Source organism: Danio rerio, chromosome 3, assembly GCF_052040795.2.
Source record: "Danio rerio strain M-AB ecotype USA chromosome 3, GRCz13ab, whole genome shotgun sequence".
Taxonomy (NCBI): domain Eukaryota; kingdom Metazoa; phylum Chordata; class Actinopteri; order Cypriniformes; family Danionidae; genus Danio; species Danio rerio.
This window is the reverse complement of record NC_141023.1, coordinates 8,512,705-8,528,013: the sequence shown is the minus strand read 5'-3', so window position 1 is coordinate 8,528,013 and position 15,309 is coordinate 8,512,705. Positions and strand designations below refer to the sequence as shown.

General features: G+C 31.5%; 1 protein-coding gene and 2 long non-coding RNA genes across 4 annotated transcripts in view; all 3 read left to right on the top strand.

The window, feature by feature from the left end:
* The window catches only part of LOC147845504 (uncharacterized), a 150,682-nt gene that overhangs the window by 83,569 nt on the left and 51,804 nt on the right, over positions 1–15,309 (top strand). The window lies entirely within an intron of this gene.
* nog1 (noggin 1) lies at positions 1,913–4,055 on the top strand. Its single transcript, NM_130983.2, is given in 1 exon segment — positions 1,913–4,055. A coding segment is annotated over 1 exon segment (651 nt). The 5' UTR covers positions 1,913–2,053; the 3' UTR covers positions 2,705–4,055.
* LOC147845505 (uncharacterized) lies at positions 8,751–12,074 on the top strand. Its single transcript, XR_015481536.1, has 3 exons — positions 8,751–8,939; positions 9,616–10,036; positions 10,095–12,074. It is a non-coding gene; the product is annotated as an uncharacterized LOC147845505 (long non-coding RNA).

Below are 15,309 nucleotides of genomic sequence, written 5' to 3'. Positions count from 1 at the left end.
AAAACGATTATTATTTTTAAGTCAAAATATTAACGCTCCTGAGATTTTTTTTTTTTTTTAATTTTAACAGTATTTCCTTTAATATTTTTTTTCTTCTGGAGAAAGGCTTATTTGTTTTATTTTGGCTAGAATAAAAGCAGGTTTAAATATTTTGAAACCCATTTTAAGGTCAATAATATTAGCCCCCTTATATATTTTTTGATTGTCTGCATCTGCAACTATATATATATATTTATATATATATTTCTTTTCCACCCTGCAAAGGAATGCGAAATAAATACAATAGTATAAAAATATGAAATAAACTGAGCTTTAAGCATCTTCACTGTAAGAAAAACACTTTTAAGCCAAACAGTTTAGCTTCTCCTTTTGTTTGATTAATAATCATAAAAACAGGTGGCATCAGGGATATTGCGCACGGTCACTTTAATGGTTTCTCTTTCACGTGTCTTTTGATTTTCAACTCTTTGTTTATTACTCAAATGAGGGTTAATATGAATAATTACTAAACTCCACGTTTTGACACCTATTTGACCATTAAACGCTCACATTAAGATGACTTAAGGTGTGTGCGCTCGGCACAGCTCAGTGTGCGAATAAGACGGAATGCTAACCACATGCTTCTGACTGTGTGTGTGTGCCGCACACACACTCAGAATCATGCGGTCTTTTGCGCTTTTAAGAGCAACAGAAGGGGCCAGTATATGATGCAATAATCGCTTATACCGATTAATGGTTTTTCATAATTGTTAGAAGCCAAAATTTAAATCGAAATCGGTTTTCCGATTAATTGCACAGCCCTATACCCGAGACAACTTAGCAGTTTTGACCCTGCACAATTAACCCAAAAATGTGTTTCCAGCATAAACCCTGCGTCTTTTACAATGTAGCTGGCACCCATTGACTCCCATTGGCACCCATTGCTTATTAATGCATATCACTGGACTTACGGAGACATGACTGTACACTCTAAAAAACCTTGAGTTATTTGTTTAACCCAATTGTTGAGTTAAACAAATTGGTTGGTGCTTTGTTGGGTTATTTTTAACCTTTATTAGGTTATTTATATAACAACTCAACCAGTTGGGTTACAGTTTTGGGTTTCAACAGTCAACTGATTTGACTGACACAGAACAGCTGTAATAATATGCATTTATAATGTTGTTTTTGCTTTCTAAAGTTTATTAAGGCTTTAATACAATGATATTGTTATATCTTTTATTAAATGACCTCTCCATGTCGTGTTTTTAATTATTGATACTGAGAGCTTTAAAGCCGATCAATACTAAATCCCTTTCTCCACCTCCCGTGTTCATCTCTGCGCTCCCGGATTCTAACCTTTAGGACCCAGCGGAGACATTCATTTATTTAATGCCATAATTAGGAATTCATAGTAGGAATAGTAATAGTAATCCCAGAATGGAGAAAATAACATTTAATCAAAATGACCCAATGCATTGGGATAAATGATTTAACCCAGTGCATTGGGTAATGTAACCCTATTTGGGAAGGTGCTATACAAACCTAAAGTTGGTGTCAATTTTTTTTTTAAACTCACATTTCTCAAGATTTTAATAAAAAAGTGATTTCTGACACTTTTTTTCATAAACTTTTATTAAACACACATCTCTGGATTTAAGTTGTGAAAATTTAAAGACACCACAAAAAAACATCGCCTCTGGACATCAGTTAGAAAACTGTCCGACAGGGGGCGTCAAACGCCGAGCGCCTGCAGCCACGCCTCCTCCTCCTGCTCATCTGAGTCTGAAAGGAAGTGTCGGGGAATCTCCTGCAAACAAACTCACATTGAGAAAAAAGAAAAAGCGAGAGAAGTGTATTGCATCACAGGGGCGCGCGTGTATAAATCAGAGGCGCGCGCGTGAGAGTCAGGCATTCCCAAAAAACACTCAGACGCGGGGCTCCTTCAATCGTGATGCTTTCTCACGATTCCCACGCATTTACCACACCTCGACATCAGATATGCACGGAATTACGCACGGATAAATCCCGCGTTTAATCTCCGATCTCGCTTTTGGATGAAGATTTCAAAAGGATGGATTTCCCGCGGTGTTTGCTGTCCGCGTACTTGCTGCTGCTCTCCTTCGCACAGTGCCAGCACTATTACCTGCTCAGACCCATCCCGAGTGACACTTTACCCCTGCTGGAGCTGAAGGAGGACCCGGACCCGCTCTACGATCCGCGGGAGAAGGATCTAAACGAGACCGAGCTGAGGAGCGCGCTCGGGGACTTTGACAGCCGCTTTCTGTCGGTCGGTCCTCCTCAGGACCGCTACGCGGGGAACGAGGACCTGGACGAGCAGGAGCTCCAGCTGAACCTCGCCGGGATGATGCCCAAAGACATCAAGAACCTGGACTTTGACGCGCCGTGGGGCAAAAAGCGCAAAGCCAGCAAGAAGCTGAAGCGGCGGCTGCAGATGTGGCTGTGGTCCTACTCGTTCTGCCCGGTGCTGTACGCCTGGAATGACCTGGGCTCGCGCTTTTGGCCGCGGTTCGTGCGCGCGGGGAGCTGCTACACCAAGCGCTCATGCTCGGTGCCGGAGGGCATGGTGTGCAAACCGGCCAAATCAACACACATCACGCTGCTGCGCTGGAGATGCGTGGCGAGGAGAGGCGCACTCAAGTGCGCGTGGATACCGGTGCAGTATCCCATCATCACAGAGTGCAAATGCTCATGCGCGAACTGACCAGCAGAAATAAAAAACATTATAATATTGAACTCCTGATGCGTTTCTGGACTCTGATGTGAAGCGTATTAATGCATATCGCTGGACTTAAATTATGGAGACATGACTGTACAAAATGTATCTCATATTTGTAAAATCCACATTGCTGGAAGAACTTTCTAAAGAAGAGAATTCAGACATGAACATCTTTTATAAAACAAATCTCTGGATTTAAGTTATGAACACTTTTATTTTGTGTTTTGGAAACACTTTATATTAACTTTAAGTCATTTAAAGAGATTAAAGATTTTAATTTTGTTGTTTTAAACAGGTTTGAGTTTCTTCTGTTGAGCACAAAAGAAGATAATTTGAGAAATGTTGATAGCTGGCACCCATTCACTTCCATAGTATTTATTTTTTACAATGGAAGTAAATGGGTGAACTGGCCGCTCATTCAGAAAACCCATAATAGAGCTCCTGATATGGTTCTGGACTCTGATGTGAAGCACATTAATGCATGTTGCTGGACTTAAATTATGGAGACACGACTGTACAAAATATATCTCATATTTAAAATTCACATTTCTGGAAGAACTTTATAAAAAAAGAGAACATTATTTATACAAATCTCTGGATTTGTTAAGAAAAGCTTTTATTTTGTGTTTTGGAAACACTTTATATTAATTTTAGATCATTTAAACATTATTTTCAGACATATTTAAATTCTGTCATTGTTTACTTGCTAAAAACCCGTTGGAGTTTTATCTGTTAAACCCAAAAGAAGATAATTCGAAGAATGCTGGTGATCGGCTCCTATTGACTTCCATACTATTTTTTTTTTATCGAAGTGCCAGCAGCATTCTTCAAAATATCTTCTTTTGGTGTTCAACATAAGACCACATGAGGGAGAGTAAATAATAAGGCAATGTTCATCTAAACACAATGCTGTGCAGATCAATAGCTCACACATTCAGATTTGATAACTGATGACTCAGCGTTGTGTTTTATATTAATATCTGTCATGCAAGTGTTCCCTTTCGTTTGTGTATGCACTATCATGTGTAGGAATGTATTGTCTGTATATGTCGTGCCATCATGTAATGATCTAGCCAGTATTATGTGTAGTAATATCCAGAGTCTACTGTAATTGTGGAAAATATTGGGTTGTATTTATATTGCAGAGAATGGAGCTGTCTGAGATGTCTATAAGGTTTTTTTTCCCACACAGATTCGACGACCTCAAAATTTATTGTGGATTTTTAATTTTTTTTTAAAGTCTCACATGCTGTGACGGCCGGAGACGATTTATCCTGTAAATTAAGATGAACTGTTATTTATTCTTTATATTCAGATAATAAAATATCAAACACAACGAATGGTTTGAGCTTTTTTTGTTTCCTCTGCCTTTGTTTCTTCTCATGAAAGAAACTTCAAAGAGGGTCTCCTAATTTACCATGACATGCTCTCACCTGGCTTAAGGGCCCCCGTAACCAAGGCAACCAATGCTGATGCTCACAGTGGCCCGTGTGGAGCCTTTTTATTACATCACATAATAATGCAGATCACAGTAATCAAACTATATTTAGGCCTAAATGTGAGGTTTATGTGTGTGAATTGAAGATAGATTCAGTTTGGTTAATGTAAGCGTATTTTTTGCATGTTATAGTACTAATAAAATTAATGGATTTTATAATCAGTCCGACCACAATACTTTTTATGCAATTGTCTTATTGCAGTTGTCTTATCTCTTATATATACTGGTTAACATTGATGCATTTACTTGAAATAAAATAAAATATTTTAATAAGATAATAATTATGTAATGTAATAATGTATTTAAAAAATAAATGAAATAATAATAAAATAAAATATTTTAATAAGATAATAATGTAATAATGTAATGTAATAATGTATAAAAAATAAAACGAAATAATTTAAAATAATAATAAAATAAAATATTTTAATAAAATAATAATGTAATTATTTAATGTAATAATGTATTTAAAAAATTTAATGAAATAATTTGAAAAAATAATTAAATAAAATATTTTAATAAGACAATATGTAATAGTGTATTTAAAAAATAAATGAAATAAAATAAAATACTTAAATAAGATAGTAATGTAATAATGTAATGTAATAATGTATAAAAAATAAAATGAAATAATTTAAAATAATAATAAAATAAAATATTTTAATAAGATAATAATGTAATTATTTAATGTAATAATGTATTTAAAAAATTTAATGAAATAATTTGAAATAATAATTAAATAAAATATTTTAATAGGATAATAATGATATTATGTAATGTAATAATGTTAAAAAATAAAATCAAATAATTAGAAATAATAATAAAATAAAATATTTTAATAAGATAATAATGCTATTATGTAATGTTTTAATGTTTTTAAAAAATAAAATCAAATAATTTGAAATAATAATCGCAGTTAATTGAACTATTACTAACTATTTCAAATGATTTTCTTTTATTTTTAGAACACATTAATTAAAACAATTTATTCTGATTATTCTGAATGTAATAAATATATAGCATGTATTGAATTCAGAATAATCTGAATAAATCGTTTTTTTTTTTTTTTTTTTTTACAATTAACCATTTCAAATTATTATATCTTTTTGGATTTCATTAATTAAAACAATATTTATTCTGGTTATTCCAAATGCAATATATGTATTAAATTCAGAATAATCAGAATAGATATTGTTGTCTTGCTATTAGCTATTTGAAATGATTTTATTTAAGTTTTAGAATGCATTAAAACAATATTTAATCTAATTATTCTAATGTAATAGATATACAGTATTTATTACATGCAGAATAATGTGTCAATAAAACAATAAAACAGCATTTTGTACTAACGAATATCAAAAGGAAGTCTAAATAAATAGCTTTTAAGTTTAACCTTAAACAGTGACACAGTTTTTGACCTGCCACTGCAAAAGAACGATCGCCCCATTGTTTATACCTGGATCTGGGGACCTCCAGCAACTGACCTGCTGATAGGGCCCTGTTCAGAGTAATCAGAATGAATATTGTTTTTTATTTTTGCTATTAACTATTTCACTTTATTTTATTTTTAGAACGTGTTAATTAAAACAATATTCTGATAATTGAATGTAGGCAACACGGTGGCTCAGTGGTTAGCTATGTTGCCTCACAGCAAGAAGATCACTGGTTCAAATCCCGGCTGGCTCAGTTGGCATTTCTGTGTGGAGTTTGCATGTTCTCCCCGTGTTGCCGTTGGCTTCCTCCGGGTGCTTTGGTTTCCCCCTCAGTCCAAACACATGCGCTATAGGTGAATTGATGAACTAAATTGTGTGTAGTGTATGTGTGTGAATGAGTGTGTATGGGTGTTTCCCAGTACTCGGTTGCAGCTGGAAGGACATACATGTGTAAAACGTATTCTTGATAAGTTGGTGGTTCATTCCGCTGTGTTGACCCCTGAAAAATCAGGGACTAAGCCAAAGGAAAATGAATAAATGAATATTGTTTCTGACTAATACGGAACTGATTCTGATATTAATAGTTCAACGAAATGCAATTGATGGAAAACAATGTTGTATTTTATATATTTGTTATTTAAAATAAATATTTTAAGAAGAAAAAACAAGAGTGCAAACAATTGCTAGTATATTTCAAAATCAGTTACAATGAAATGGCAATTCATTTAACACACAATTTTTCGCTATGTATCTCTCTCTGTGTGTGTGTGTGTGTGTGTGTGTGTGTGTGTGTGTGTGTGTGTGTGTGTGTGTGTGTGTGTGTGTGTGTGTGTGTGTGTATGTGTGTGTGTGTGTATATATATATATATATATATATATATATATATATATATATATATATATATATATATATATATATACATATATATACACACACACACACATGTAGGGTTTTCTTGTAAAACACACTCTTTCATTTTGAAACTCTGATGTCTAGTGTATAATGTCATTCAAACATCTGATCAGTCACCAAGCATTGTAAATAGATTTTATTTATCACAATCAAAATAAATATTGTTTAAATTAATGCATTCTGATCATAATAGTTAAATAAAGAGCACTTGAGGGAAAAGTTTTGTATTTAATGCATGCGTTTATTCATGTGTTATTTTAAAATAAATATTGTAAGAAGAAAAAAATGGATTGAAAACAATTGTTAGTAAGTTTCACAACCAGTTACGATGAAATGACAATTACATAAACATACAATTGTATTGAAGAGGGTTTTCTTGTCAAACACAACCTTTGGTTTTGTTTTCTCTGAATCACTTTTTCTTTCTAGTGTACATTGTGATTCAAACATCTGATCAGTCACCAAGCATTGTTCGATTAAAAACTGTTACTATTCACTAGTTTAAATGATTAGATTTTATTTTTGCATTAATTAAAGCAATATTTATTCTGATTATTTAAAATGGAAGCGACTTTATTTTGTACATTGTGAATAAATGTTGTTTTAATTAGCACATTCTAATAATTAAAAGTTCAATAAAATGCAGTTGCTGGAAAAAATGTTGTATTTAATGCGTGTATTTATTTTTAAAAAATCCTCTTCAAATATTTAAGTGCAAACAGTTGCTAGTAGATTTCACAATCAGTGAAACAACAAGCATTTTTTGAAAGGGTTTTCTTGTAAAACACACTCTTTAATCTTATTTCTCTTTTTTTGTAGTGTATATATTCATTCAAACTCCTGATCAGCCAGCTAGCATTGTTTGATAAATCCTAATGACTCCTTAATGAAAGTTATTACGACGTGTTAGCGGAGATTATGCGTTGTGCGTTTCAGCAGACGGCCTCTCCAAAAGCAGATTAGCCACATTTTACGCATCAATTAATTCAAACAATTCGTGACATTCATCGGCCGGAGAACCTGCATGTGTTAATTTGCTCGTTTCATCTCGTTAAACCATTTCTGGAGGCGCTATCTGGGTTAAAGGTTACGGCACGCTGGACAAACACACATAACATGGGGCAAAACTTTCTCACATCATCATCACGGGTGTTAACAGAGCTGACGGGTCACGCTAATGAGCGCGTTAGTTTGCAGTCTGTAAAAACCGCCGCTTATCTGATAAGCGGTGAAAATAGCTCTTTATCACCAGCTTTTTTATTGTGGGGTGGAGATGCATGATGATGGTCATTGAGGACCTGTTAACGTCTACTGTAACGTCCTATAGGCAGATAAAGCCCAGGCAGCAGCTGGAGAGCATCTCTTTGCACTGCCACCCGCCCATTTGCAGCCCCGCAGGAGGGCCGGCCTCCCTCCGAGAGCATGGAGCCAGTCTAACAGAGGAATAAACCCTGCCAAACAGCCCTCATAAAGAGCATCAAATACAGCTCTGTTTACCCCTGCAGAAGAGCGCTTTATCCAAACACTGCACTGATTAGGACGCTGTTACGGCCGCTTGGGCAAACTAATCACACAGGGCTTCGTTTAAATGGATGTGTCCCGGCCAAAGGGTATTGGTGATTGCAGACTGAAAGAAAGCGTCTTTATTGGCATCGGAGGGTCCATAAAGAACCATTGACATCAATGGAACATTTCCATTCCACAAAGAGGGTGAAAAAGGTTCTCGAAGAACTAATGTGACAGCACTACACTGTAAAAAAAACCAGCACAAATTGATAAGCCTACTTGTTTTCACAAATTCGAACATTAAACAATGAAATTGTCACAAGAGTCGTCGTTCAACAAGTTTAAAGTAACTAGTTTGAACAAGAAACCAAAGTCGTTTATTCACAGACCAATCTGTGGAAAAAGGGTTCTAAGAACTAATGTGAGATCACTGTTAAAAAGCCTGCATTTAACAGAAATCCTTCATGATGTCCCAACACCAAGTTATTAAGTTCACTTAATGTTTTTATTTTATTTTTATTTTTTACAGATTTCAGTGGATTGAGCATAAAATGCTCATTGAAATTGACTAGTTTTAACAAAAAATGCTCAGTAAAATGACAGTGTAGTGCTGTCACATTAGTTCAGTGGGAACCCTTTTCCTTTTTTGTGGAATGCAAATGTTCCATTGATGTCAAAGATTCTTAGTGGACCTTTAATAACCTTTCCTTTTTAAAGTCATTAAACAACAGTGGTTTGTTCAGAAGCCAATCAGGAAAAAAAAAAATCAACAAGACCCAAACAAAGTGTTAAATCGAAATCAAAACTCAAGAAGACATAAAAGACATGCAGGTCATTTACCACAGATTGATCTGTAAATCAACATGCAAAGTTTTAACAAGCAACAAAAGTCGTTTATTCACAGACCAATCTGTGGAAAAAGGGTTCTAAGAACTAATGTGAGATCACTGTTAAAAAGCCTGCCTTCAACAGAAATCCTTCATGTTGTCCCAACACCAAGTTATTAAGTTCACTTAATGTTTTTTTTTATTTTTGTTTTTTTTACAGATTTCAGTGGATTGAGCATAAAGCAATTAAGCTGTTACAAAAATGTATAATTGTGTTTCAACTCATTTAATGTCAGTGGTTTGAACAGCAAAAGTCCTTTATTTGATTGTACAAAAAAAAAAATAGTTTCAAAATTTTTATTTTCAGAAATAAAGGGACACATTTGCATGTTGATTTACTGATCAAGCTGTGGTAAATGACCTGCATATCTTTTATGTCTTCTTGAGTTTTGACTTCGATTTAACACTTTGTTTTTGACTTATTGATTTTTTTTTTTCCTGATTGGCTTCTGAACAAACCACTGTTGTTTAATGACTTTAAAAAGGAAAGGTTATTAAAGGTCCACAAAGAATCTTTGACATCAATGGAACATTTCCATTCCACAAAAATGGAAAAAGGTTCTCAAAGAACTAATGTGACAGCACTACACAGTAAAACAAAAAAAAAGGTCTGCGTTCCGCATAAATCCTTTTATGTTGTCCTAACACAAATTGATTAGCATACTTGTTTTCACAAATTTGAACATAAAACAATTAAATTGTCGCAAAAAAATTAAGAATTGTGTTGTTTTTAACTATTTTTAAGTAGTTTGAACAAGCAACAAAAGTAATTGATTCACAGACCTAGTCTGTGGAAAAAAAGGTTCTAAGAACTAATGTGAGATCACTGTTAAAAAGTCTGCATTCAACAGAAATCCTTTATGTTGTTCAACACAGTGAACAAGTTAACTTATTATTATTATTTTTACAGATTTCAGTGGATTGAGCATAAAATGATTAAGCTGTTCCAAAAATGTATAATTGTGTTGTTTCAACTCATTTAAAGTAAGAAGTTTGAACAGCAAAAGTCTTTTTTTTTTGAGTGTACAAGAAAGAATCATTTCAGAATCTTTATTTTCAGAGAAAGGGACACATTTGCATGTTGATTCACAGATTAATCTCTGCTAAATGACCTGCATGTCTTCTATATCTTCTATAGTTTTGACTTTGTTTTAACACTTTGTATGGGACTCATTGAAAACATTTATTTTCCTGATTGGCTTCAGATCAAACCACTGTTGTTTAATGCATTTAAAGAGGTTAATAAAGGTCCACAAAGAATCTTTGACATCAATGGAGCTTTTCCATTCCATAAAAACGAAAAAAGGTTTTAAAAGAACTAATGTGTATATATATTGTTAGAATCTTTATTTTCAGAAGTAAACAACCACATTTGCATGTTGATTCACAGATCTAATATGTCGAAAAAAGGTTTAAAAAGAACTAACACACTGTAAAAAATGCTGCGTTTCACATAAATCCTTTGTTGTCCCAACACAAAGTAGTGATTAAGCTAACGTAATCATTTTTACAAATGTAGGTAAATTGAACATAAAACAATTGTGTTAAAAACATGAGAAGTGTTGGTTCAACTCAGTTAAACAAAGTAGTTTGAACAAAAAGCAAGTCATTTTTTTGAGTGTGCAAAAATCATTATTTTCTGAAGTAAACGACCACATTTGCCAATGATTTACAGATTAATTTGTGGTAAATGAAAGATTGTCTTTTTAAATTACTGCAATCTTTACTTTGATTAAATCCTTTGCATGGCACTCAATGATAATATACACAAAAATTTCGATTGCTTCTTGTTCAAACTACTTATTTAAAATAAGCTTGAAACCATAATTCTTGTTTTGTTTGTGACAACTTCATTTTTTATGTTCAATCACTTAAATAAAAAAAAAAAAAAGTTAACATAATTCCTTCATGTTGTCCCAACATTGATTTTGTAGAACCCAACATTAGTTTCTGTTGTTTTTTTGTTGTTCAATGACTTTGAAGGGAAGTAAAGGTTCTTTATTGGCATCACAAATTTACAATGAACCTTTTGACATCAATGGAACATTCCATCAAATTCCACAAAAGTGGGAAAAGGTTCTATAAGAACTAATTTGACACTGTAAAAAGGCTGCATTTTGCATAAGTCCTTCATGTTGTCCCAACACAAATTGATCAAGTTAACTTGTTTTATGTTCAAATTTGTAAAATGATTAAGTTGTCACAAAACTGAAGGTAGGTTGACAACAACAGCAAAAGTCATTTTTTTCCTTTGAATCCTTTTAGAATTTGCTTGTTGATTCACAAATTAATCTGTGGTAAATAACGTGTCTTTTGTATTTTCTTTAGTTTTGTATGGCACTCAATGAAAATATTCATTCATTCATTTTCTTGTCGGCTTAGTCCCTTTATTAATCCGGGGGCGCCACAGCGGAATGAACCGCCAACTTATCCAGCAAGTTTTTATGCAGCGGATGCCCATCCAGCCACAACCCATCTCTGGGAAATCAAAAAAAATATATTCCCCTTAATATTTTCCCACCGTTGGTTAAAGAACAAACCAATGTTGTCCAATGACTTTGAAGAGAAAAGGTTAATAAAGGTCCTTGTTTGGCTTACGAAGATCCACAAAGAATCTTTGACATCAACAGAACATTTACATTCCATGAAAATAAAAAAGGTTCTAGAAGAAAAAAAAAGAGAATTCTTTTGAAATCTTTATTTTCAGAAGTAAACAACCACATTTGCATGTTGTTTCACACATTAATCTGTGGTAAATGAACGATTGTCTTTAAAATTTTTTATTGTTTTTCTTTGATTTACTCTTTGTATGACACGCAATAAAAATATACACTATTATATACATTAAGACTGCTCTTTGTTCAAACTACTCTTTTAAAATGAGCTGAAACAACACAATTGTTGAGTTTTTTTGTGACAACTTCATTGTTTTATGTTCAAGCCGCTTAATTAAAAAAGTAAACAATTTCTTTTTGTTCACATAAATTGACTGTGTGGGACCCAGCATTTTTAGTGTAGTTCTCCTTAATATTTTTTCCCAGGATTGGCTACAGAACAAACCACTGTTGATCAATAACTTTAAAGAGAAATAAAGATTCTTTATAGTCATCAGTTTTTCAAAAACTAACCTATTGACATCAATGGAACCTTCCATTTCACAGAAGGAATGTGACATCCCAAGGCTGCATTCCACATGAATCCACAAATTGATTGTTTACTTAATAGTTTTTACAAATTTAAGTGGAATGAACATAAAACAATTCATTTGTCTTAAATAAACTTGCCAATTCATTTGTCTTAAAAAAATGAAGTGTGTTGTTTCAACTCATTTAAAGTAAATAGTTTGAACAAGCACCAAAAGTTTTTTTTTTTTTTTTTTGAGTGTACTTTCGAAATCTTTCATTTCAGAAGGATTTGCATGTTGCTTTACAGATTATTCTATGTTAAATGAACGACTGCCTTTTATAATTTCTTAATTATTTTAATTTCGTTAAAAAATTATTTAACCCTTTGTAGGGCACTCAATGGAGAAAAAAACAGGTAGAGTATACTGGGGTTATTACAAGACTTTTGAACTTGAATGTCAATGAAGTTACTGTATTTCAAACAAATCATTCAGTGAGATCAGTGGTTCTGTTGACATCAGTAAAATCGTATTCAATCTTAAGCCTTAGTGGGAAAAGATAAAGATCACACGTCACGAAATCTACTGAAAATCCACAACTTGAACTTTAAATAATTCACAATTAATCTCCAGTCTTTGTATAACATAAGAACCGAATCCTTTTATTGTTGCTGTCCAGAGTTTGTTTAAAATACCATTGCATTATTTATTATTATGGCTTTTGTTTTGTTTTTGGTTCATTTGCCTGTCAAGAGGTCAAATTGTCAGTCTTAAAATATAATACAGGGTTGTTTATTGGCATCTGTGGTTCCATAAAGAAATTTGACCTCAAATCTTTCCATTCATTGTGGAAAAAGGCTCTTTCGAAAATTAAAATGCTCTGCAGAGTGTTGCATGTTATTCAGATTTTTCTATTTACATTTTATTTGTTTAAAAATGTTTTAAGTTAACTTAACAAATTTAAGTGAAATAAACGCAACAAAATGTAGTTGTCTCAAAAAAAATCTTAACTATTTTGTTTCAGCTCATTCAGCTCAAGTAGTTTGAACAAGAATCAAAAATCTTTGAAAATATGTTCACAGAAATGGTGATCTTCAATGGTGATGGAAAATCTTTCCTTTGGATTCTTTATTTTAAATGTGAAATTCTGTGTTTAGTTGTGTGTCATCTTTAATGCTTCATATTAAGAACCATCTTATGGAAGATTCAGAGTACTTGTTCTTTGATTCACTACATACCTTTGATGTTCAGTTCTTCAGATCAGTGTTCTTTTGGTATTCTAAATATGTGGCAGTTCAAATATTCTTTGTAGAACCTAAAAAAATAACTTAGGCTGAAGTTTACTTTTAAGAGTTTACACTAAAGATTAATTGGTCGTCTGCCAAAAAAAAACCCTGTGAACTCTTTGATCTACAGTCGTTTAGAACACGCATCCATTGTTTGATGTCAAAATAAATGCATTGTTTGATGTTCGGAACATCAAATAAATACTCATTAATTGTTTTTTGTAATGAATTGTTAAAATAACATGAATTGTTTTTGATGCTGAAACTTTGAAGATAAAAGGAAATTTAAAGCATTTAAATAAATACACGTCATTTTATTTGATGCTTAAATTTTTTTTTCAAAGATTAAATGTTTTAAGCATTAAAATGAATAGTGAAAATGAACACATGAATTGTATTTCATTCTTAAATTTTTTTTCAAAGATTAAAGTTTAAGCATCAAAATAAATACACATTAATTAAAAGAATAAAATAAAAAATAAATCGAAATAAATACTCAAGAATTGTATTTGATTCATAAAAACAAAGACATAAGTTAAAGCATTAAAATGAATAGACATTGTTTAAAGATTAAAGTGGTTTTGTTTTCAACCACAAAAATATGCATTAGTACGCATTGATTATTTTTATGCTAAAAAAAATCTATTTCAAAGATAAAAGTTTTTTTTTTAAACATTGAAATAAATACAAATTAATAGTATTTGATGCTTAAACTTTAAATGGTCATGTTTTTAAGCATCACAATAAATACACATGAATTGTTTTGAAGCTTAAAAGCTTTTCAAAGATGAAAGGTTTTTTAATCATTGAAATAAAAACACATTATTTTTTTGATGCTTAAAATAATGCTTTCAAAAATTAATGTTTTTATTATGCATTAAAGTAATTACACGTTAACTTTATTTGATACTTAACATATTATTTCAAAGATAAAAGGTTTTAAGCATCAAAGTAAATACATTAATTGTATTTGATGTTAAAAAAATATTATAAAGAATAAAGTTTTTTAAAGCATTGAAATAAATACACATTATTTGTTTTGATGCTTAACCCTTTTAAAGATAAAAGGTATTTTAAGCATTGATATAAATACACATTAATTGTACTGGATGCTTAAAATATCCTTGCAAAGATGAAACTTTTTTCATATAGTCAAAATAAATTTTCATTTATTGTATTTGATGCATAAAATAAAGATAAATGTTTTTTTAGCATAAAAAATAAACACATTTTTAATGCTTAAACTCTTTCAAAGATAAATGTTTTTTTCAAGCATCAAAATAAATACACATATATTGTTTTGATTATTAAAAAGACTTTCAAGGATTAAATGTTTTATATACGAAAATAAATAGACATTATTGTTTTGATGCTTAAATATCTATTTCAAAGATTAAAGGTTTTTTAAACATTGAAATAAATACACGTTAATTGTGCTTGATGTTTAAACTTTCAAAGATGAAATTTGTTTTAAGCATTGATATAAATACAATATATAAAAAATTTTAAAGGGTCAAAATAAATATTCATTAATTAAATTTGATGCTTAAAATAAAGATTTTTTAGCCTACAAATAAACACATTTTGATTCTTAAACTCTTTCAAAGATATATGTTATTTTAAGCATCAAAATAAATACACATGTTTTGTTTTGATTAGTAAAAAGACTTTCAAAGATTAAATGTTTTAAGCATTGAAATAAATAAACATTAATTGTATTTGACGCTTAAAAAGCTTTCAACGACAAAAGGGTTTTAAGTATTGAAATAAATGCATTAATTGTATTAATGCTTACTTTTTCAAAGATTAAAGTTATTTTAAGCATTAAAGTACATACACATTAATTGTGTTTGATGTTTTTAAAACCATTTCAAAGATAAAAGATATGTTAAGCATTGAAATAAATACACAATAATTGTATTTGAAGCTTAAAAACTTTCAAA